This window comes from Dermochelys coriacea, chromosome 2, assembly GCF_009764565.3.
Source record: "Dermochelys coriacea isolate rDerCor1 chromosome 2, rDerCor1.pri.v4, whole genome shotgun sequence".
Taxonomy (NCBI): Eukaryota; Metazoa; Chordata; order Testudines; family Dermochelyidae; genus Dermochelys; species Dermochelys coriacea.
The window spans coordinates 118,578,374-118,602,211 of NC_050069.1; the positions used below are offsets into that span (position 1 = coordinate 118,578,374).

The 23,838-nt window shown below is 42.3% G+C and overlaps 2 protein-coding genes across 9 annotated transcripts in view; one reads left to right on the plus strand and one right to left on the minus strand.

Annotated features, from left to right (window-relative positions):
* Positions 1-2,518, minus strand: part of RIOK1 (RIO kinase 1) — a 29,756-nt gene extending 27,238 nt beyond the window's left edge. The window contains exon 1 of one of the 2 annotated variants that reach the window (XM_038392212.2): positions 1,863-2,518. The gene's annotated coding sequence lies outside the window, so the exon portion shown is untranslated. The remainder of the gene's footprint in view (positions 1-1,862) is intronic. The other variant, XM_038392213.2, reaches the window with a different exon arrangement.
* Positions 2,519-3,444: 926 nt separating this feature from the next.
* The window catches only part of CAGE1 (cancer antigen 1), a 28,567-nt gene continuing 8,173 nt past the window's right edge, over positions 3,445-23,838 (plus strand). The window contains exons 1-11 of one of the 7 annotated variants that reach the window (XM_043508352.1): positions 3,445-3,699; positions 6,377-6,592; positions 7,775-7,808; positions 8,858-8,954; positions 10,383-10,734; positions 11,043-11,234; positions 12,287-13,492; positions 14,318-14,440; positions 15,690-15,839; positions 20,858-20,962; positions 22,945-23,025. In XM_043508352.1, the coding sequence (XP_043364287.1) occupies positions 10,732-10,734; positions 11,043-11,234; positions 12,287-13,492; positions 14,318-14,440; positions 15,690-15,839; positions 20,858-20,962; positions 22,945-23,025 (1,860 nt within the window). In that variant the 5' untranslated portion in view covers positions 3,445-3,699; positions 6,377-6,592; positions 7,775-7,808; positions 8,858-8,954; positions 10,383-10,731. Of the gene's footprint in view, positions 3,700-6,376; positions 6,593-7,774; positions 7,809-8,331; positions 8,449-8,857; positions 8,955-10,252; positions 10,735-11,042; positions 11,235-12,286; positions 13,493-14,317; positions 14,441-15,689; positions 15,840-20,857; positions 20,963-22,944; positions 23,026-23,838 lie in introns of all 7 variants that reach the window. The other 6 variants (XM_043508354.1, XM_043508350.1, XM_043508356.1 and 3 more) reach the window with 6 other exon arrangements.

Genomic DNA, 23,838 nt, shown 5'->3' on the forward strand with positions numbered 1-23,838 from the left:
AACATACTCTCAGATATTTGTAAGGTTCCCTCCCAACCTCAAATATAAACTGAATATCACCTTAACCTGAGACGTACCAATTCTAGATTCAGTCTATCATAAGTATATGCAGTCCAGAGTTCTTTGCATCAAGTGCAATAGAAAAATGAGACCATAGGCTACAGAGGTGAAATTTACTCCGCGGAACAGAATCTAAGGAAATGGTTCTTGGAAGAAGTTCAAGGATAATTTGGGAGATGGATTTTACCTCCAAAATCCAGGAAAGCCACAGATTCACCATCAGCCCTTCCAGGTTTCTATTCCAGCCTATGACCTATTGCCCCATAGCACCTCCTATTCTGGGTTTAGAGCCACTGCATCAACATAAATTCAGAGCCTCCTTACACGATAAGCAAAGGAGTGAGGAGGCCTCTGTGTATATCCACTGTGCTCTCACATGCCATAGTGTAGATGTGCAGGGTCAAGTAGGGCAGAAGGTCTCACATGACCCAATACGGAATGGGGGGGGGGGAGGTGAAATGTCACTCTAAGAATTTATCAACCCTTTCGCTTCCCTTCCCCATTGCACTTCTCCAGCCTTTTTGCGGACAACTCTATTATTCAATTTAGGAAATGAGGATCCTCCAGATAAGAGAACTGCCATACTGGGTCAGGCCAATGGTCCAATCTAGCCCAGTATTCTGTCTTCCAATAGTAGCCAGCGCCAGATGCTTCAGGAGAGAGTGAACAGAACAGGACAATATTGAGTCCGCCCCAGCTTCTGAGCACAGAGAGGTTAAAGGACACTCCAGAGCATTGGACTGGCATTTCCTGGACCATCTTAGCTAATAGCCAACAATGGACCTATCCTCCAGTGAACATATCTAATTTCTTATTATGCACCCAGTTATACTTGTTCCTCAAACATCCCCTGGCAATGGAGTTTACAGGCTGGACTGTGGAATTGTCCAAATGTGCTGAACACAGGTTGTTTGTTAACAAAGACCAAACAAAGAAAAAACTTTTCCCCCCCGTTCAAATCAATCTTTCATAAATGTGATACATATGGAAATATTCCATGATTTTATGTTAACAACAACAAAACATTCTCCTCCATGCTTTGAAACATTCAGGAGAATCACCAATGTGAAACCGGCCTGGAAACTCCTTATAAACAATTTCCACAAACCAATCCATTTTTATTGCCTAAGCAGAGAGCATAAATAGTAAAAAGTAAACAGACTATATAGCTCACATTAAATTTCTAACCTGACAACATTCCTTTTAAATCTAGTCACACCTAACCCTAACCCGTGCCCTATTTCCTCCCGGATTTAATTACAATAGTAACTGCCTGACACCAAAATATTCCCTTGGCAAAAGAATGTGGAGTAAAAAATATTGGATTATAATGTCACTGCAGGACCAAGAGCAACAGCCATGCTGCAAAGAAGTAGGACCTTGAGTAAAAAGTATCTTTAGTAATCAAGGGTCCAATCCTGCAACACATACACATATAATGGTTTCAAGTGAGTGGTTCCACTTAAGTCAGCAAGGACTATTCCTACCAGTAAGCACTACACCTGATAAGTAATATTTGCAAGAACTGTGGCAAGCCCTGAGTCCTGAACGGGCTGTCAAGAGGCCCCCCTGTACCCATGCAAACAGCAGGAGAGGAAATATCATTAACAAATTGTTCCGCATTGTATTTAAAAAAAGAAAAAAAAAAGCTTGTTCCCCACCATCACCCCACAACACTGCCCCAACTCTTCGACACTGTCTTAAAAATACAAGTAGGTGGTCAGTGAGGGGAAAAAACAAACCTCTGCTCTAACTTTTCACAGGATCTGAAAATAATCTTGCCAGCCTGTTTTTCTCCTTACCTGTCTGAGGAAGTCGGCATCATCGAATTGTCCGGGACCTGTCCGCACATCATCTCCTTCCTGGAATTCATTGTTGCAGTAGGTCTCCGCACCTTGTACAGAAGGCTGCAATCTGTCTGTGTCCATATGCACAATGGGTTAGATAGATTATGCACTTCTGCGTTTATGTGCTATAAACTAAATTCTACGGGCAGTTTCTTAGGCCTGCGCTTACGCTGAAGCTATGTCCGACGTGAGGGCAACGTGTGTTAGATGTGTTACGTGTGTACACACACACACACAGAGTGTATGCTCAGGACAGTCCAGCGTATATTACAGCATGCAGGTTAGAGGCCCTGTGTGCACGTTACAGTGAACACACTACACGGGCGTGGTGTGCACAAACACTCGAGAGGCCGCGCTGGTGTGTTACCACGCGCCCAGGCAGGGCATTAGGAAGGCAGCGTGCTATGTACCGGGTGTGACACGCGCACGCTGCATGGCGTTCCGCAGCCTACTGAGTGGTGCGGCAGCTCCTCGCCGCGCGCGGGTCCCCAGGCGGACGTGCGGGTGGCCCCTTCTGCGGGGGGCGGCAGCTCCCCGGGCACGGCTGCTCGGCCTCCTGCGCGCCCCGGGGCTCCGAGCTCGGGACACGCGCGGCCCCGCCTGCCGCTAACGCCACCCAGGAACCATCCTGTACGGCGCAGCCGGAGGCTCAAAAAGCCACGAATGCGACCGCGCGCTCTGAGGAGCCGCACCCCTGCGAGTGCCGGTCTCATTTAAACCAATGCCGAGGCCCCGGGCTGCACGCCTCATCCGTGCAAAGTATATAAATCCCGACGGCACCACCATGTGCACTGTGTAAGCAAACACAGTATGCATAGATCCCAGTACCTATACCCATAATATGGTTCGGAAGCCAAGTAGGTGCATAAACGGTACATCTCTCACTCATACATGAAAAGAAAAGGAGGACTTGTGGCACCTTAGAGACTAACAAATTTATTAGAGCATAAGCTTTCGTGAGCTACAGCTCACTTCAATCGGATGGCCATCACGTAATCAAATTCATCCGTGAAGTGAGCTGTAGCTCACAGAAAGCTATGCTCAATAAATTTGTTAGTCTCTAAGGTGCCACAAGTCTCCTTTTCTTTTGCGAATACAGACTAACAGGGCTGCTACTCTGAAACCACTCATACAGAAACACAGTAAGTAGTCGGGGGAACAGACACATCAATCAAACACATACGTACAATAGTTATATGTCCAATATTTATACATATCGGTATATTTATAAATCAACGCTATATGTATATCGCGTTCGTACACATTTGTGTGTGTGTGTGTGGACAGGTGTTATTTCGTGAACACTGAAATCAGGCCTCTCGATCGCGGTTAAGGAGCTGGCTGTCAAACCTAGTAGCGTTTACTGCGGTGTAAGGTTGCGGGGGATAAGATAAGTGACAAGTCGCTGGCTAAACTTGAGCCGCGGGCCGATGAGTCGTTGTTACAAATCTCCAGCACCAATTCCATTTACACGTGCCCGTGAGACAAATCCAACGTTCTGCTTCAAGGCTCTCTCATCCCCGCCCCTCTCCTGCCGTTCAGGTAGGGGAATTGGTTGTGGATTTGTCATGTCACAGAGGGTCTTTGTGACGTCACCGCAGTCCTAGCCAACCGGACTTCTAAGAAGAACAGCCAGCCCCCAAACCACCTCATACGCGGATGGTCTAGGAGGGAACGGGACTCACCTGGCCGAAATTCAGAAGAGTTTTGATGGATCCAAGATGTGAGCCCATTAGAATTTAAAACCTAGCAAAAACTGATTATGAGAAGTGAAGAGAGGTGCTGCCCAGTGGTAAATTTCTTCTCCACTTATAAAAAAGTCCCAAAAAGAATTGTAAGATTGAACTGAATTAAATACAGTTCATAAAATACAAAGAGGGTGGAGGGGCAGGTTATTATCATTACTGTGATAGTATTTCCCTAGGAGATTTTTTTTTCTAAGAGAGAAATTACTAAAGCGTTCCCATATTAACCTTAAGGAGGTTTGGATCAGTGAAAAGCTCCAAAGTTCAGATGCTTTTCTGAAAAATTTGAACTATTTTGGTTTGCAAAAATCAGGCTCTCTCACAAAAATTCTGATAAATCTCTGGAGTACCATGAGAATTGCCTTTTTTTATGTTATTTTGGCTTATATTGTATGCCTCTGATCCAACCAGGACCAGCAAGCGTAAAGGTGCTTGAAAACTGAGTCAGGGAGAGGTTTGGTCTAAGAACTGGGTGAAATCCTAGCTCCATTGAAATCAATGGCAAAACTCCCATTGACTTCAGTAATGCCAGGATTTAATCCAGGCCTTTTTAATTCAAACCAGTTCATCCATCCCTAATACTAAACTCTAGTGATTAAAAAAGAAGATGAATAAAAATATTTATAAAGTCATCCTTATTTTGTTACAGTTTATTCTACACTGAAAGCATACTTTTTCATGTCATGCTATCAAAAATACTAGGGTTTCCTCAGAGTAGGAGACCTGGATCAGTGGATTCTGCCTTAGGTCTGAAAATCTTTTAATAGGCGTTTATAGATTCATAGATACTAAGGTCAGAAGAGACCATTCTGATCATCTACTCCGGCCTCCTGCACAACGCAGGCCACAGAATCTCACCCACCCACTTCTACGAAAAACCTCACCTATGTCTGAGCTATTGAAGTCCTCAAATCGTGGTTTAAAGACTTCAAGGAGCAGAGATCCTCAAGAGACCTCAAGTGACCCGTGCCCCATGCTACAGAGGAAGGCGAAAAACCTCCAGGGCCTCTTCCAATCTGTCCTGGAGGAAACTTCCTTCCCGACCCCAAACCTGGCAATCAGCTAAACCCTGAGCATATGGGCAAGATTCACCAGCCAGATACTACAGTAAATTCTTTCCTGGGTAACTCAGATCCCATCCATCTAATATCCCATCTCAGGGGATTAGGCCTATTTACCCTGAATATTTAAAGATCAATTACTTACCAAAATCACATTATCCCATCATACCATCTCCTCCATAAACTTATCGAGTAGAATCTTAAAGCCAGATAGATCTTTTGCCCCAATGTCCCTTGGAAGGCTATTCCAAAACTTCACTCCTCTGATAGTTAGAAACCTTCGTCTAATTTCAAGTCTAAACTTCCTGGTGGCCAGTTTATATCCATTTGTTCTTGTGTCCACATTGGTGCTGAGCTTAAATAATTCCTCTCCCTCTCCTATTTATCCCTCTGATATATTTATAGAGAGGAATCATATCTCCCCTCAACCTTCTCTTAGTTAGGCTAAACAAGCCAAGCTCCTTAAGTCTCCTTTCAGAAGACAAGTTTTCCATTCCTCAAATCATCCTAGTAGCCCTTCTCTGTACCTGCTCCAGTTTGAATTCATCCTTTTTAAACATGGGAGACCAGAACTGCACACAGTATTCCAGGTGAGGTCTCACCAGTGCCTTGTATAATGGTACTAAAACCTCCTTATCCCTACTGGAAATACCTCTCCTGATGCATCCCAAAACCGCATTAGCTTTTTTCACAGCCATATCACACTGGCAGCTCATAGTCATTCTATGATCAAACAATACTCCAAGGGCGTTGGATCAGGCCCTTACTTCTCCACTGTGAACATAGTGAGCACACAGTCCTGTTTATGGCTGACCGATACCACTATGGCTCCAAATGCTCTTCTGCTTGTCCCTTATTCTAAACTGATACCCCAGTCACTGAAAGGACCTGTAATGATAGATAGACAAGCAGGGAGGGGCCTTGTATTCTGAAGGTCATTGCAGGTGTGAATTACAGAATTTTCATACATAGGTTACATAAATCAGTAGTACTATCAGTCCCAGAAGTCCTTTTACCCTTACTAGGAATAAATACTCACTACTTTCAAGAAGATTTACTTGGCAGAATATATATATTGGGTGCAGGAATTTCACAGACTTCAGTTGAAGCTTTCTCCGAGTAAAGATTGCTACTTGATAAAGTCATATATATACACACTCATATACCCATTATCTACTATGTAATGTAGATTGTGTGCTCTCTGTGTTATATATATGGGTGTATATAATATACTATAAAATCTTCTAATGAGATCTTTCCTTAGACAAAACTTCTATTGTACCCAATGGAATTTCCAAGTTTCAGTCCTCACTAGATCACATTTCTCTACGTACGTCATAATAATGTCTTAATATTCAATACAAAAGACAAGGTGGGTGAGGTAATATCTTTTACTGGACCAATTTCTGTTGGTGGAAGAGACAAGCTTTCAAGCTTCACCAACAGAAGTTGGTCCAATAAAGATATTACCTCACCCACCTTGTCTCTCTCATATCCTGGGACCAACATGGCTGCCACAACACTGTTAATAACAAATACACAGACAGTTTGATCACTGCTTGCTCGCTGTGTGTTAGAAAAATGAAGGTGGAGGCCAGCGTTTGCTACTTGTTTGTGGTTTATGCTAGGTGAAATTAAAAGGGTTACAATCTTTTATTTGTAGATGTTTCCTCACCATCCACTATGTAAAGATGAAGACTATCAAAAGTTTTTGACTTTGGCAGTAATCAGTAAATCAGAGGTCGATGCTTTTACTCAGCAGCCTTTACATACAATGAGTGAAGGAGATGCCATTTCCCTCAGCAATGCTTCTCTGCAGTTGACCCACCGAGATTCTCTTAATGTTGAAAGCAGCAGTACAGCTTCAGAGATCCCTCAGGTGTGTACGTCATAGAGCTACTTTGGGATATCTCTAAATTCCCCCATGCCCCCAGTCTCTGGTATCAGTTCACATGGAAATTAAATATCCCATGAATATTTTTACCAAAGGAGTAGAGGAATTACATGCTGGTATCGTAACTGATATTCTCCCCCACTAAGGCAGGTTCTCATGGCCATGGTTTTGTGTGAGCTGTTGTTAAGACAGTGGTGTGTCTTTGCTCTCTACTCAGCATTAGGGATATGAGGAAACCAAACAGACACAGTTGGGTTCCAAAGAACTGTATTTACTAAATATATATGTATACAAGGCCTAGCTCCATATATACACCACTGGTCTGTTAGGGTTCTGGTGGCATCAAAAATAGAAGAGAGGAATGCCCACTAGAGGGCTCCCAAACTATTTAAAGCACTACTGCCCAGTACCTGTACACTGCAGAGAGCTGCAACATTTCTTCCAGCCTTAACGCTCTGTCAGTATGTACATCATTTTAACGCAGCATGATTTGAGATGCCTTGAGTATGAAAGGTAGCATAGGAAAACAAACTGTACTCTTACTTATTATTATACTGTAGTATCTAAGAAACCCAATCCAGGATCAAGGCCCCATTATGCTTGGCACTGTACAGACAAGTAACAAAAAGGGGAGTCCTTTCCCCAAAGGGCCTGTAGTCTAGGTATTCTATATATTTTTTTGCTTAAAGAGAATCTAATGCTTATGAAGGGTTGATGGTCCCGGAGGCTGAAGCTCTTTGTGTGTCAACAAAATAAGTGAAGCATGAGTAGCAGCAGCGTAAGCTTCCTCATGCTGTCCTGTCAGCATGTTGGTGACCCTGACCTAGAGGGGACCAGCAGTGAGAGTGTAAATCATTCCCTGTGCCTATTCAGTCTTTGCCTCTGCTGATGCTGCCAGAGAGAACTAGGAGCTGGGCTGAGATCACCCTCTCATTTATTTTAGGATCAACTATCACATGGTTTCAGCTACTACTGATCACCTGGGATAGGTTTGAAGTAGAGACTTGCAGGTTTATTTCATTATATAGTTAATAAGGAATTCTTCAAGTAAACATGGTGATTCATTTGAATGATTGGGAATTAGTTTGCTTGTAACATTGATTATTAACTATTTCCTACTCTAGGGATACTTTCTCATATTTGCTTTTATTCCCTTCTTTCCTCAAGGCCTCCATGTGGGTGACCCATCTCTCTAGCCAAAGTGGGCTGGATATGGTTCCTTTAGGAGGCCAACAATGCTCACTCTGAAACAGTCATAGAAGGTGATGCAAGTGTCTCCTTAAGGAATATGTGACACCTGTGAGAGGGTTGATTTCAGTGAAGCTCCTACTTCTGTAAGCAGCTAGCAAAAGTACCATGCCCTCAGGAGGACAATCTTATATTTAAAGTATTGTGCTGGGTCTCAGGAGATCAGATTTGATTCCTGGCTCTGTCACAGTCTTCCTGTGTGACCTGGCACAAATCACTTAATATCTCTCTGTGACTCAGTTCCCTAGCTGTGAAATGGGGAAAATAAAACTTCCTTACCTCACAGAGGTGTTGTGAGAATAAATAAACTCAGATAGTATATTGATGGATAGCCCAGTGACAGCTAGATAGCCAATGAAACAGTAGGGAAGCTGTAATTTATTGGACTAAGTAGAGGGCTGGAGTTCAGAGATCAGGATTCTAATTTCTGTTTTGCTATTTTCTTGTGGTGTGACCTGACCTACATGACTGTGCAGGGCTATAAGACAACCACCACCATCTCTGTGCAGCCTCCCTATGTCTTGTTGATCTCAAGCACAGGTGAGAGGAAGCAGGGTCTGCGTGCCCAGAATGTTTTCCTCACCTCCATACAGGTCAGCAGGGAGTGGACAGAGAGGACTAATTTGCAGCTCCACCCCGACTTAACATGCCAGCCGGCATAAGTGAGCTGGCATGTGAGGAGCTGTAATTTACTATTGATCACAGTCAGTATCATGTTTTTACTAACCTCCAGGAACAAGGAATTGTAGCTGTGCACTGCTCCATACACAGGGTGGTGGCGCAAAACTCAGTCTAACCCTGAACCTCTCTGTGCCTCAGTTCAGTTACCTTAATGATGACGCTTGCTCATCTTTGGCTAGTAAAAGAAATACACCGTGATTCACACTTATTGGAGAAAATAAACAGAAAAATCGTCTGTGTATAGTGACTTTTTGTGATAAGTGAGGCCTTGAAGATCCAACTGATGAGGATTGTTAAGGATTCCCTTTTTTGTGTTGGCAGGATGAAATACAGAATGCGAGGAGGAAAGGGAATCCTGGCTGCAGACTCTACAAAGGAGATCATCTTTTTGAGCCAGGGTTGGAAAATTTGATATACAGTATGTTCCTCTTTGGCAATGAATCATGAAATAGAAGAACTTTAACTGTCTTTCTTTTATAGTGCCCTTAAGTGTGCTATAGGGCCCTTCACAGAAGGTATAGAAAGACTCACTCTCTTCCCCAAAGCACGTGGGGCCTGGTCCAGAGTCATTTAATATCAATAGAAAGCTCCTTTTGATTTCAATAGGTTTTAGATCAAGCACTTACCATCTATCTTTCAGATGTGACATTAGTAAGGGAGATAAGCAACAGAGACAGGATGGAGCAAAGAGGAAATATTGGAAACAGTAGGAATATAATCAAGATACTGTTTAAGCAAAGGTGTATTTATTTACATAAAAACACAACTATGTCAACAGGACACAAAATAACCTAGAGAAGAAACATGAGGTCCATAACTGAATTCACCAACATACAAATTTCACATGTAAATTGCAGTGAATAATAAATTCCCTTCCACTGCATCCATGGTGACACTGAAATGACATAATTTGGTCCTCGCAGCTGTTCCTGACTTGTCAGACCTTCATTCCGTGCAGGCTCACTGATGACTCAGAATAGGCTACCACAACACGCTGCTGCCTAATCCTGTGAGCAGGAGCAGCATGCACGCCCAACTAGCACTTGCTGCTGACAGCAGCATGTGTGTTTAGCGGCTGCGGGGGCTGCACACACCCACTAGCTGGCAGGTTACCACTTCTAGAGGCTATAGGCCCAGATCCCCAGCTGGTGAAAATCAACTTAGCTCCACTGAAGTCAATGGAATTACATTGATTTACACCAGCTAAGGATCTGGCCCATAGTGTACAAGCCAGCATGCTAATCATAAGTATCTCCTAGTACTGCCTTGAGCATCAGGATTGATTCTGCTCTGCTGCTTGCTCCAGTATAAAAGGCTCCCTTTACCCTGTTTTCCTTTACATGTCGGCACAACAGAGGCCAGGATTCAGTCCACAGCATGCTAATTCTTTTGCATCATTCACTATTCCCCAACATCATAGGCTAAATTCTGCCTCACATGCACATTGATTCAGTGGATGTTGCAGACTTGTTTCTGAGGGCTGAAATTGGAGTGTGCTAACATAATCCCTGGCATGAGCATTCATGCAGTTGCATCATGTTCAGGTTAGGTTATTTGTGATCAGAAAGTCATGTAAACTGAAAGGAAATCATACACCTGTTGTGCTAACCCAAAACAGAATAGCATACCTCTGCCCAGTTACAGTGTGTTATTTCTATTAATGTTCTGTGAACCAGTTCCAATGTATTTACTCAATGCCATCCTGACTATGTGCAGATTTTGAAGACTCTTCACAGAAAGTCTTGAAACAATTATGTGATACAAGAACATGCCCTAGCAACAAGGACACTCTGTATGTAGCAGACTGGAAGGAATCCTCAGAAAATGAAAGAATATTCTTCCCCAGGGACGAATCATTATCCAAAGAAGAATCAAACACAAAGCAAAATGCTGGACTGGTCAAAGGAAAACTCCGTTACTGGAAAAGACTTAATTAAAAAAGCATCGTGGGAAATTGAGAATGAGGAAGTTTCACTGGCAAAAGAATTGTTACCTCTGGAAGACGCATTTGTGATAATGGGGGATTCATTGCTGGAGTGCATTGTTAAGGAATCCCCCATAAAAGAAGTGTCCTATTTTCTCACTCAACCCACAGGCTCTTTAATTAAGAAAAATCCGTGTTTTGTTACTGAAGAATTATTTTTCAGAGAGGACAACTTTAACTTGACTGGCAAAGCAGCTAGTCATGAGAAAATATGGTAAGATTTCAAATTGCAATCCACAAGAAAGCGGAAACATGTTGATGAAAACAATGTTCCCTATTATAGCTAGTGGTGATATTTGAAATGATATGTATACCTAGTAGTACTCTCTGTGGGAGAGTAGTATACCTCCTTGATGTATGATGTTATTAATAATAGAGTAGATGTATTCTAAATCCCCCCCTTGATACTACAGTTGGGTGCAATAGAAATGCTTATTGAATTAACTGAGCTCTGAATTTTATGAGAGAACATATTTTCACTGACATAACCATTCAGTTTACACACTTACCTTCTTTCAGCAGACAGCCACTGAACAACAAGTTGACTGTGCAGAGAACTTGAAGGATATTTCTCCAGTCTCTTTGGATGAAAACATTGAATATATTCGAGCTCTGATGAAATCAAATAGACTCATGAAAGAAAATATCAAGAGCATCTTATTGCATTGTTGCAACAAAGAGGAAGGTGTTGGCGGCAGCCTTCTGTCTGAGTTTGTGAGATGCCTTTTATTTATAATTTGTCTATCCTTTTAGCCACAGATATGCAACAAGGGGAAGAAATTTTTTGTTTAAATGAGTTGAAAAGCTGAATAAAAATGTGTGGGCCAAATTCTGCTCCAATTTACTATTAGTTTTATGATAGCATCTCAATCAAAAATCAGGGCCTTCTTGTGTTAGACATCACTGATACCCAGTTCTGGCCCACTGAAGTCAGTTGGCCCTTTCTGGTTGAATTGTACCATCACTGAGTGACATCTCCCTTATGTAGGCCATACAGAAATTCAATACATACATTGTTGCATGTATCAGTGAAAGTAATTTTTTATCTGTGGTCTTGTTTGCCCTTTCAACTTCAATGCTCTTTGTCTCCATTTTCATGCTATCCTGTGCAATAGCTGTGCCTGATGGCTTGAGTTTTTAAAATTCCTGTTGTAAGATGGTTGCTCAACACAATTTAGAACCCAAATCTATAATGGCATCCTGTGAGCCCCATTAATTTCCTTGGGGCTCTGCCCAGACACAGTGGCCCTGGGTGCCATTGCAGGACTGGGGCCCTAGAGAGATGCTGTTTTTTATTCATTGTCAGTCCAGGAAAATACACAGCATCCTATTTCTGGTTGGGAAAGATTCTGTCTTGAATTTATTGCAATTTATTTTTTGCCGTTACAAAAATGAGGAGTTAATAATTTCAAAAGAAAAAAATGATTATGAAAAGTGTTTTTGAAAATTTATATTTATCTATTAACCTTGTTTTGCTTTGCTTTGTAATGCCTGGGCCAGATTGATTCAGTTCTCAGATAAGTAATACTTCCATTTAAGTTAATGGAAATGCAGTGCGAGTAAGGAGGACTAACTAAAGAGGGCAGGATATGACCTCCTGTTTGTAATGGTAAAATGGCAACAATATTGGTTCTCTTACAGTAAATGGAACTCATTCAAATTATCCTCAGGTGAAGTAGTCAGGTAAGGCAGACAGTCTCAGCCAATCAAGTCATGTATGTTTTTGTTTTTCTAATAAGTGACAATAGGTTGTGGTTGTCCCCCAGGGAGCATGTATTTCTGAGAAGTCTTTATTCCAGTCTTCTGAGAAGTCACTCGATGGCCAAGAAGAATGCAAGCAAGGGGACAGAGGTAGTAGAGGAATTCTCCCATCTTATAATACAAAAAGTCACTGCCTGAGTCCCTATGAAACATCCTTCAATATGTATGAGACAAAAAACTCAAAGCTTGGCCCAGAGAAATGGCTATTTCAGATGGGGAATGTGGACTTGAATGAGGTCATCAAGGGACTAGAACAGGACCAGCAAATGCAGCAAACCCAAATCATGGATCTTCAGTATGATAATATTTTTTTGGAGAAGAAAATTAAAGAAATAGAGAAGTTGCTGCTTGAAGAGGGGTGTATGGATTTGGATGAGGTCATGAAGAAAGTAGAACAGGACCACAAGAAACAGCATACCCAAATCATGGATCTTTACTATGATAACATTTCTCTGGAGACAAAACTTAAACAGCTAGAGGTGGAAATTGTCCAGCAGCAGCATTTTATAGACACCATAAACAAGTTGAAGAAGAACATTGAAAATCTAATTGAAGCAAAGGACAAGATCACTGTGGAGAAGACTGAGACTGACAGCTGCCTGAAGAATGTGCAGGAGGCTTTATCCAGTGCCAGGGACCATCTTGAGGAAGCTGGGGCTGAAAGAAGAGCCCTTCTGCTGCAGCTGGAAAAACTTAAAACCGATTATAGTCTCCTTCAGGAAAAGCATGAAGCAGAGATGGAGCAGAAGACCAAATGTACGACCCAGTGCTTACAGATGGATCAGACTAAATGCAGGAAAGAGCAAGAAATACAAGAGCTGCGGCATCTTAAACAAAAACTGGAGCATGAGGTCAAGACTGCCACTTCCACCTTGCACAGACTATTGGAAGAAAAGGAGAATGCAGAGAAACAACGCCTGTCCCTTCAGGCAGAACTTCAAAGACAGAAAGACGACTGGCTGGCAGAAAGGCAGCAGTTGGAGTCCAGATATAACAAGCTGGTTGCTCAGATTAAAATCTTGCAAACAGAATCTGAAAACGAGCGGGCTGAGACAGAGAAAATGCAACAACGGATCAGTGCATTCAAAATAGAGAACCAAGAGCTTCAGCAACAGATAGCGAAAGACAGAGAGCAAAATCATTTTCTCCAGCTTGAAACTGACAGGTGGAAAGAGCAGTATGACAAAATCAGGGAGTCACAAATAGTAAAGGTATTGGTGTACGCTTTGGAACCTTGTCGTACTGTATTACTGTAAAAAGTAAAAGAACCTATGTTATTTAGAATAGAATAGAAAGCCCAACTGCCTTATACACTCAGTGACCACCATGTGCCCTTCCTTCACTTTTTTAGAAGGGGTGAAATTCACCCCTCCACAGAAGCTCAGCACAAGGCCTGTGCCCCATTTTAAGACCAATTTTGAAGGCTTCAGTGGTGCATAGGCTTAATCTGCCTCTGAATACAGAGATGAATTTCACCCGAAGCACACATAGCAAATACACACACTTGCATAAAATGCAAGTCAAATAGCTGCTAAATGCAACTTTTACAGTCTGTAATAGCTCACCTTAAGAGATCACTCTGGTTACAGTGTGTATGGTAACACCCATTGTTTCATGTTCTCTATGTATATAAATCTCCCCACTGTATTTTCCACTGAATGCATCCGATGAAGTGAGCTGTAGCTCACGAAAACTTAAATAAATTTGTTAGTCTCTAAGGTGCCAAAAGTACTCCTTTTCTTTTTGCAAATACAGAGTAACATGGCTGCTACTCTGAAACAAGTCTGAATGTTGTGGTTGTGAGCACTGATTATGTATTTAAAATCCCTCACTGAAATAAATATGGCATTCAAAATGTGTGTGTTTGGGGAGGGGGGAGAGTTTTGGTCCCCTAAAAGTAGTATTTTTCTATCTTTTTCCCTCCTTTTCTCAGTGAAAGGTGAGAGTATGGGTCTGAGTAAATGAGCCTTTGTATTGAGCAGAGATATAAGCAGCATATGTTGATTTCTTCTTTAATTTTGCTGTCTTCATGCTAGGAGCAGATGCAGTATCAAATGATCCAGAGGCTCGGACATAAAATTGGCATACAGAAGGAAGAACTAAGGAAGAAAGAAGAAGAAATAGAGTGGAAGATGCACATTCTGAGGAGGTTTCTTCTGGTATGTTAGGACATGTGCTGTCCTTTCTTAGAAGAATGCTTTATTATAGAAATAGCAGTTACACTTTCATGTCTACAAATGACATGATCCTTTTCTTCCTTACTTATGCAAAACTCTCATTGACTCCAGTGGAAATTCTGACTGAGTAAGAAATGCAGGAACAGGACTAATTACTAAGACTTCTATCCAAAAAAAGTACTTAAGCATGTGCTTATCTTTAAGTACATGGCACTACTCCTGCAATTAAAAGATACGCATATGTTTAAATGCTTTGCTGGATTGGGCTCTAAAACAGGAAATATCTTATACATGGCTCACACAAATGTTGGATTACATACAACAATGGATTACAATGGAGATAAGTTTTACAGTTTGTAATTTGAAATGTACAGTAAATTAAAGTGGAAAAATAGTTGTGTCCACATCCATCCCCCCTGCAATGGAGCGGATGAAAGAATGGAATGTGCACACCAAATTTGTCCCAAATTATGTCAGAGGGAGGGGGATTCAGCTAATGTGGCATCATACCTTTTTCCTCCAGCACTTCAGAAACCTCTGTACATGATTTTGGCATGACTGGGTCATCCTCCTCCTCCCCGCTCCCACCACCTCTCGGGATTTCCATGTACTATCTTATGTAGACTCCAGCTCTGTGTTGTCAAACTCACAGAACAGGGATAGGTCCAGTGGGGAGCTAGTGGGAGCAGTTACTAAGAGAGTCAGGGAGAACCAGGAATAGTGAGGAACCACTGGACTTTTGCATGAATGTATCATACTTCTGTTGATGTGTGAGACCAGCAGGGTGGCCTCACAGATCTCAGGATGTATCTTGGGTCGGAGAGACACGCTGCTTGTTCTGTGGGAACTGAAAGCTCCACTTCCCTAAGGTTCCCCAACACTCATGATGTGCTAGGTCCCTTCCAAATATAAAAGAAGGCATGGTCCCTTCCTTGGGGAGGAATTCTGGTAAATAGGAATTGGCCCTCAATGGCCATGTAGGAGATCCTTGTCAGAACCTGAAGTATACAAGCATCATTGTAAAAACTAAGAGCACAGTGTCATGTACTCATGTTCAGTCCCCAGATTTCATTCTGAAGCTTTCCTTATGAATGGTAACTATAGCTGGTGAGAATCCTGTGTTGCATGTAGCTTTTCTTTGGTACGACTAGTTATGCACGCTATTTGCATTTTCATTTGGGAGGCATCCTTTTTGTCCTGTAATCTGACAGACTCCAATGTGTCCATACAGGATATGAAGTCTGTGCATTCTGATTTAATCCAGAAAAACCTCCACAGCGAAGAAGACCATTTCAGTTCTCCATATGTGCAACGAGCATCCCAGCTTCTATCTAAAATTCGCAGCCTTCTGTCCCTCACAGAGGGACTACTTACCTGCCAGGTAATGCAAAACAGCCCTGTCAATGCCTATCTACACAGGTCCTAGGCACTGATTTCAGATCCATTTGGAGCTAGTCACCTGGTATTCACTCTTGCTGTATTTAAAATAAAGGAATTTCAGACATGTCTTGAAAACAAACAAACAAAAACGTATTATTTTAACTCCTCCCTGCAACTTTAACCAGCCAGAATCACGTCGCTGAGCTCCCATTCCCCTGCTAAATTGGTAACTCTAGCTTGGAAGTGATTTTAGGTTGCTGGTTCCAAGGCAACATTTTCTGTCCATGTATGGAAAGGCAAGAAGAAGAAAAAAAAAGATGGAGATGTACCTGAAACTTCTTCTAGCATTGCCAAAACCCCACTCAGACTACTCCCTTCCACTGACAAACGGGTGGAAGAAATGTTTTAACGCTGCTTTCAAATCCAGCCAACATAGGTAGTGAGCAAAGTCTACAACCATCTGATGACTATTTGGTGGCCTATATGAAATGATTTGGTGGTCTCAGTCCAGTTCCAGTGGACAGGTATTTACCTCACAAAAATTACCTCAGCTCATTGGAACCCTTAGTCTTGCTGGGCTTTGGCTCAGGGCCTGAATGAGCATGGATTCAGAATAACTGTCTCATTCCTAAGGGTGGTTTCTCCAGACCATGTTTGAGGGATGCTGCCAGGACGCATGCGTTGTTGTTGCCTGTACTTTGCTTTATTTATACTGTAGATACAGAGAGGTCGATGTTGTTCAGGACTGTCAATCCCGCACCTTTCATGAGCATTAAATTCATACACATACACACACGTACACGAGAGACGTGTTAAAAGAAAAGTAATTGTGACTGAGGTTAATGAAAAATATCAAATTATTGCTCTCCTCTTATCGGTAAGCCTCTTTGGTCTTGACTACAATAGGGACATTTTTGCTAACATCGGTTCAGCTCCACCAGCATAACGATATTGAGAGCCAGGGTGTAGACTAGGTTCCATGTTGCTGCCAGCATTTTAAGCACTGTGCATTACACCAAATGTGTGTCTATGATCTGCTGCTTAAGAAAGATCTGCTTCTGGTGAGTGAGTGCTGGTGAGTTGCTAACTCTAGTGGAGCTGAAGTAGGATTAGCAACAAGGTTGCATTTTGAGCAATGCTCCTGGTGTAGGCCATACCTACCTGCATAGTATCCTTGGCTTAGCCATAGGTGTCAAACCAGGGAAGAAACATTTTCAGTGTTTGCTTCTGGCTCCTTTGACTTAATTCCCAGTGGAACTGATTTGGCAGCTATGAAGTGTGCTCTATCTCTGGAACCAATGGCTGCCATTAATCTTTCCATGCGACTCCTGAGCAATTGTATAAAGAATGTGAAAATTCTTGTGCATTACGATCACATTATTTCTTGATAGACAATGTCTACTGGAAACAGAAGAATGTGTTGGAGATAAACAGTATTGGCGATGTAGGGCCAAATTCTTTAGCCTCTTCAGCCCACTTGTACCATGCTGGCAGCACTAAGGGGCCAAAATGGGATCTCAGTTGAAAATTCCTCCAGCATGGGGTGTCCTCCCCTGGAGTAGAGCTGGCATGACTGGCTGCTACCATCCTCCATGGCTTGGCAGAGGAGATGTGTTGGAGGTGTGGCCAGAGTGCTACTGTGCTCTGGTTTGGCTTTGGTAGTATGATTACACAGCAATAAAAAAACAACCTGCAGCACCAAGTCTCAGCACCTCGGTCAACTGGCTCAGGCTTGCAGGTCTTGGACCTTGGGGCTAAAAATTGCAGTGTGTGTAGCCATTTGGGCCCGGGCTGGAGCCCAGGCGCTGAGACCCACGCAGCTGCGCTTCAGCCTGAGCCTGAACATCTACACTGCAATCTTTAGTCAGCTGACCTGGGCCAACAGCATACCGTGTGTCTTTTATTGCAGTGTAGACTTGCCCTTAGGCATAGTTTAGAGAAGTATTTTTCAACCTTCTTTTGCTGGCGACCACCTTGTACTTTAAAAAATTTTTTTTTACCCCCTACCTTAAGCTTGGGCTCAGGCTTCAGCCCCAAGCAGCGGGTCTCGGGCTGAAGCATGTAACTCAGCTTCACAGGGCTCCTTGTGGCATGGAGCCCTGGGCAGTTGCCCTGCTTGCCATCCCTAACACCAGCCCTGCACCGGCAACCCTCCTAAACCCGTCCCGCGACACGCAGATTTTGAGCACTTACAAGATGCTGTAAATTACGCAGGCAAGGACTTGGGACAGAACAGTCTGAAAGTCAGGGAGCTGCAGAATGGCTCATTTGTGTCATCCCTGCTGTATTTGCATTGACCAGATACAGCAAAGAATCTGGTCTGTAGTACAGAAAATGCTGACTTCACCAGCATACTATGGAATTGTAATAACAGCTACAAAACATATTGGGAGAATTACAATAAATAAACAAATGAACTGTTGGAGACCGGAGTGAAAATTTCTCATTGGATCCAAGGATGGTTCTCTTGTATCCCTCGCATGAGGGGGACTATTTCTTGCAAATAGAAATTTCTGAATATTGTGATTTCTTTTGCAATTTAAGTTTCATAGCCAGGAAATGAGAGGAAAAGGGTCATGCCAGTAGCCAGATGTCGGATGGTGTGGAAGTTTCACAGTGTTGCAAGAACTGGGGTGAAACCCAGGCTCCTTTGAATCAATAGCATAAATCATTGATTTCAATGGGGCCAGGATTTCACCCCTGCTACATAGACTGTGAAATAATAACAGCTTTCAAAAATTTGGACTCCTTCCCTAGATGCAATGGTATAAAATAGCTTATTCCTTCCATTGTCCTCCCTAAGTCTCCAGTCCTGCATTGAGCAACATGTGGGCAGAGCCCACAGGGATCCAGGTGGATGCAGTGATTCACCCATGCAGTTCACATTGCAGGAGCAGGGCCTATGTTTTTAAATGAGGAGCTTGCCTACATGGTGAGTTAGCTTGCAGCAAGCCACGGTGTGAATTTACAGCCCACTGGCCTGCCGTACATTAACTTGCTGAGTGGATCCTGCTACCACGCACTAAATGTTCTGTAGTGGGCGTTGACATATTCCATTTGAATCTTGCTAGAGGTAGCAGGAGTCTGTATGACATTCTTTGTGATAAACTTTTTAAAAATATATCAGTAATTTTCCTCTTTCAGTACTATAGGGAGAGCTTGGAAGCCTGAGTCTCCCATCTCACCTAGGACCTGACTCAGTGCCCATTGAAGGCAATGGGAAACAGGCTAATAATGATTGGTAATACAATATGTGGCATGTACAGGAAATGGAGCACTGGCCTATTCTATTCAAACCATACTGAAGACCTTTAAAGTTGTATGGACTCCTTGCATGGCAGAACAGCTACAAGCCTCATGGAAGAAGAGAAGAGAAAAATGGACAGATGGACAATTTAGAACTGATATTGGACTAATTTTAGTTCATTGTTTGAAAAGAGTAAAGAATTTGCAAAACCCAAGCATCAGTGAAGTGGTGAATTCTTCCTCAGTTGTATGGCTGTTTCATGATGTACAACAGCATTACTGGCTATTCCTATATGGGATATGTTTGTTATTTAATCATTTAATTTCTTAATATGTCTATATTTTATTCAATATTTTGAGTGTTTATTTAAGCCCTCTTTGACAAATTCAGAGCAGAACAAAGGACAAAATTGAAACGAGGGGTCAAATCCTGCACAACTGGACTGGGATTCAGGAGATCTGGGTTCAATTTCTGTCACAGACATCCTGTATGACATTGGTCAAGTCACTGAGTCCTGGTCCTTCAGCTAACTGCACGTAGTGGCAGTGAGCCTATATGGAGCCCCAGTGAAGAGAACTGATCTATTCCTGGGTGCACTGCTGCAACCACACGTCATCAATTGCGGGGCCAGGGCTTTACTCTCTCTATGCCTCCGTTCCCATCTATCAAATGGGAATAATATTCCATTTTTCCCATCCCTTAGTTTGTCTAGTCTAATTGGATGGTAAGCTTTATGAGACAGAGGATGTGTCTTGCTAAGTGTATGTACAATGACTAGCATAGTTGGCCTGTAGTTGCTATTGTAATAAAAATAAATAATGCACACATAAAATTCCAAAGAAGAACAGCTCCCATTTTGACTTCAAGCCTACCCTTCAATTTTAATCACAGGCAAATCCTTGGGGAGTCTTTGGGAGGGAGAGGGAATTATTTTTATTCCCCTCAATTCTTTCTTTCTGTCATTCATTTTTTACTTATTTTAAGTGTCCACCTATTGCTCTATGAATTTTTATAATAGATAAGGTAACACTGAAATCATTATGTGTAATAAACTAAATCTCCCACCACTGGCATAGTTATGTTTTCCCACCACAGTAATCCTAGCTAACCTCCCCTTCCCTACATTATTCAATCCATGTCCTTCAAACCATGCTTCCCAAACAGGAAGAGACGAAAGATGGTCCTTTACAGCATGTCTGGAAGGTTCACAAATCTGTGCTCTAGTAAACCCAGGGGGAAGTAAGTTCCAGAGTCACAGATCTCTCATGGAAAACGTCCTATCAGCAGGCCCTTCCTGTTTAAGCCAGGGCTCGCCAGCTACAAAACCTCCACTGATCACAGATGAGGTTGTGCCTCAAGGAAAGGGAGCCAGTCTCTCATGTAGGCAGGTGGTTCCAAACCATTTTGGACAATGTAAGTTAAAACAGACACCTTAAACTTCACATAGAAACTAAAAAGCAGCTGGTGAAGATCACAGGGTACTGCTGTTACATGGTTAAAAGCCTGGTGGTAGGACTTCCAGCAAAAGACCTCTAGATGTGGTTCCCTCCAAAATCAATCTGAACTATCTCTAGGCAGGCCATCAGGATGTCACTGAATAACAATATTTGGTGTTCTTTCCCCTTAAAGTAACTACTGTTCCCAGCACTATCTGGCCTAGGGAACAAGTTCAGAACCTGATGGTTCTGAACAGACCTCAGTTAGGCCTGGTTAATCTCATTAATTTGACAGTTTAAACGTTGTTAATGCTGTCTCATTGTTATGCTTACTAGGACATGGATTCTACCATTGAATATTCCAAGAAGAGTGAAATGATTACTGAATTGGGAGAAAAAATTAAGAACATCACCCTTAAAAAGAAAACCTTGGAGAAAGAGGTAAATCTTCTCTCATTCTTGTGAAGGTAGAAGTGAGGCTCCTGCCAGCCCAGACTGTCCCAAGAAGAAAGACAGATTCAGCAAAACAACAACATAATGTTAGGTGATGTCTTCTATGGGAATGACCGAAAATTAATTCTGAGACTCAAACTGTCCTCATCAGGATCTGAATCTCTGTTTGGTTCCTGATGAAGAAGGTGTAATCCTCAAAAGCTTACCCATTTAATTCTGAATTTTCCAATAAAAGGCATCACCTATAATTCCATGATACTGTTTTTTATAATTCTAATTCCTGCTGAGATATGTTCCCAAATTTATGGGGCAAACTCAACAAAATAGTGCCCTCGCTCTGTGGGTCTGGGTATTATATCCCTCTGTTAATCACCTTTTAAATTGGCAAGAGGTTTCCCTGGAATGTAAGTCAAACTCACATCAAAATATTTTATACAGTAGAATCCATTTACTCAGCAACCTGACAAATAGCATGGCTGCTTAATTCGGAAGACTGCCAAGAACAAACTCAGGCAATGCATTTCCATGACTCTAAAGAATGGGGATAAATGGCAGATATTGCTGTATGCTAGGATGTGTGCCAGTACTGCGTGCAATGTCCATACCTTCTGTACTGGTCCACTAGGAGGAGCTAGAACCAAGCCCATTGTGGTGAAGCATTCAAGCTCCATTGCTAGTACTATGGATGGGGAATACTCTGCATCTGCAAATCTTGCCACCCTACCTTTTGCTGTACAGTGGTGGAACATAAGCATGGCCATACTGGGTCAGCCCAAAGGTCCATCAAACCCAGTATCCTGTCCTCTGACAGTGGCCAATGGCAGGTGTCCCAAAGGGAATGAACAGACAGGTTATCATCAAGTGATCCATGCCCTGTCACCCAATCCCAGCTTCTGGCCAACAGAGGCTAGGGACACCATTCCTGCCCATCCTAGCTAATAGCCATTGATGGACCTATCTTCCATGAATCTATCTAGCTCCCTTTTGAACCCCGATATAGTACTGGACTTCACAACACCCTCTGGCAAGGAGTTCCAGAGGTTGACAGTGCGTTGCGTGAAAAAATACTTTCTTGTGTTTGTTTTAAACTTTCTACCTATTAATTTCATTTAGTGGCCCCTTGTTCCTGTATTATGAGAAGGAGTAAATAATACTTGAACTTACTCAGTATATGTTTCTAAAGGGAATCAAATTGTTCTCCCGCTTAACCCTGAATGGCTGGTTAAACTGACTTATCTTGGGAACCTGGCTTTTGATCCTCACATTTCATTCTGGATACCGCCTTATAAATAGGCTTTTATAAACATACTATTTTACAGAGTGAATATGACCGTGTATTGATACCAAAATATTGTTACAAGAGATGACAGTGCAGTTGGAACTCTGAATTTCTTTAAAAGGAATGTCAGTTGCTGCACTCTATTACTGCTACAAAATGTCCCTTAATGTACCCAGGTTTGCTGTTCTGTCTGAAGTAAAGAGAAAATTGATATGAAAATCAAAATAAATAAAAAATAAATTAAGAAACAGATCTGTAGCCAGCTCCAGGGGAGGGATGGGTTCCAGCAGGGGCTAGAGTCTAACAAGCATGCTTGATCCCTAAGGCCCAGATCCTGCAATTATCCCCATGCAGCTTTACCCCTGTATAGGTGCATGGACTGGGATGAGAAGTGATAAAAATTGTTGGATGAACACAGCGATGGGCATGATACAAAAATCTGAACAGAATAAATTGGATACATTTGGTAGCTGTGCTTCCTTCTGTGGATACTGAAGTGATATAAATAATGTACTAGACCCAGGCTCTGTGCATCATTTATAAGGCAGTATTTTTTGGTTGGGAGTCTCTCCACCCAAGATTTGCTTGTGTGATTGATAGTTTTTCTACGATGTTTGTGTTAAAAATAAATTATACTTGAGTGGCATATATTCTCTCTCTCTCACGTACTTTAATCACTGTAAATATTTAGTTACAGAAACACAGGGAAAGCATAGCAGCCATGAGAGAGTTAATCATTCATGAGAAAGCTTCCCAAGATCAAGTGACTGAGGTGAGTTCAACATTATCAACAACTATAGAAATTAGAGGTAATAGGTTGGTTTTTGGTCAGTATTAATATAATGTATGGTGATATTAGATTAAAATATGACTTAGTTCCCCAGGGGCAGGATTGTCTCATTCTGTGGGTGAGTCTAGATTGCAGTTTAAGCAGATGAACCCAAAGTGGCTTTAATGTAGCTGGCTCGGGTCCTGGAGTGAAGCTGCCACAGCACAGGCTGTACGGGCCCACCCAGCACCCTGGATAACTACTTTAAGGCTAGCCTATGCTAAGCATGCGCTGCTGCAGCTTCACTACTCCAGGAGCTGAGCTAGCTAAATTAAAGTTAGCTCAGGAAAGTCTATTTGAGCTGCACACCCTGTGATTGTGCCTACAGACCCTATTGTGTTATATAGAGCCTAACACAATAGGGTCTCAGTCCTGATTAGGGCCCTGGGTGCTAAGATGAATACACTACTACTAACGGTACAATAAAAACTAGATGTGTGTATCCGAGTGCTGCCAGCTTTGCACCTGCTGCTGGGCCTCTGTTGCGGACAGATATGCAGGGAACTTTGGGGAAGGAGTTTCAGTGCATAGGTACAATAACAGTTGGGTATGTTTGGAATCACTGCACTAATACATATAAACCAAACGGTCTAATGAAGTCACACTGCTCTGTTGCAGGGCAAGACAGTGCTACCCCATTCATTAACATAGTGACTTACCTAGGGTAGACAGGCCTCCTTTTTCACTCTTCCTCTCCCTTTCCAAATTTCATGCCCTATCTGTAAAAGAGCTGTTTGGATAATAGTTGTAAAAATA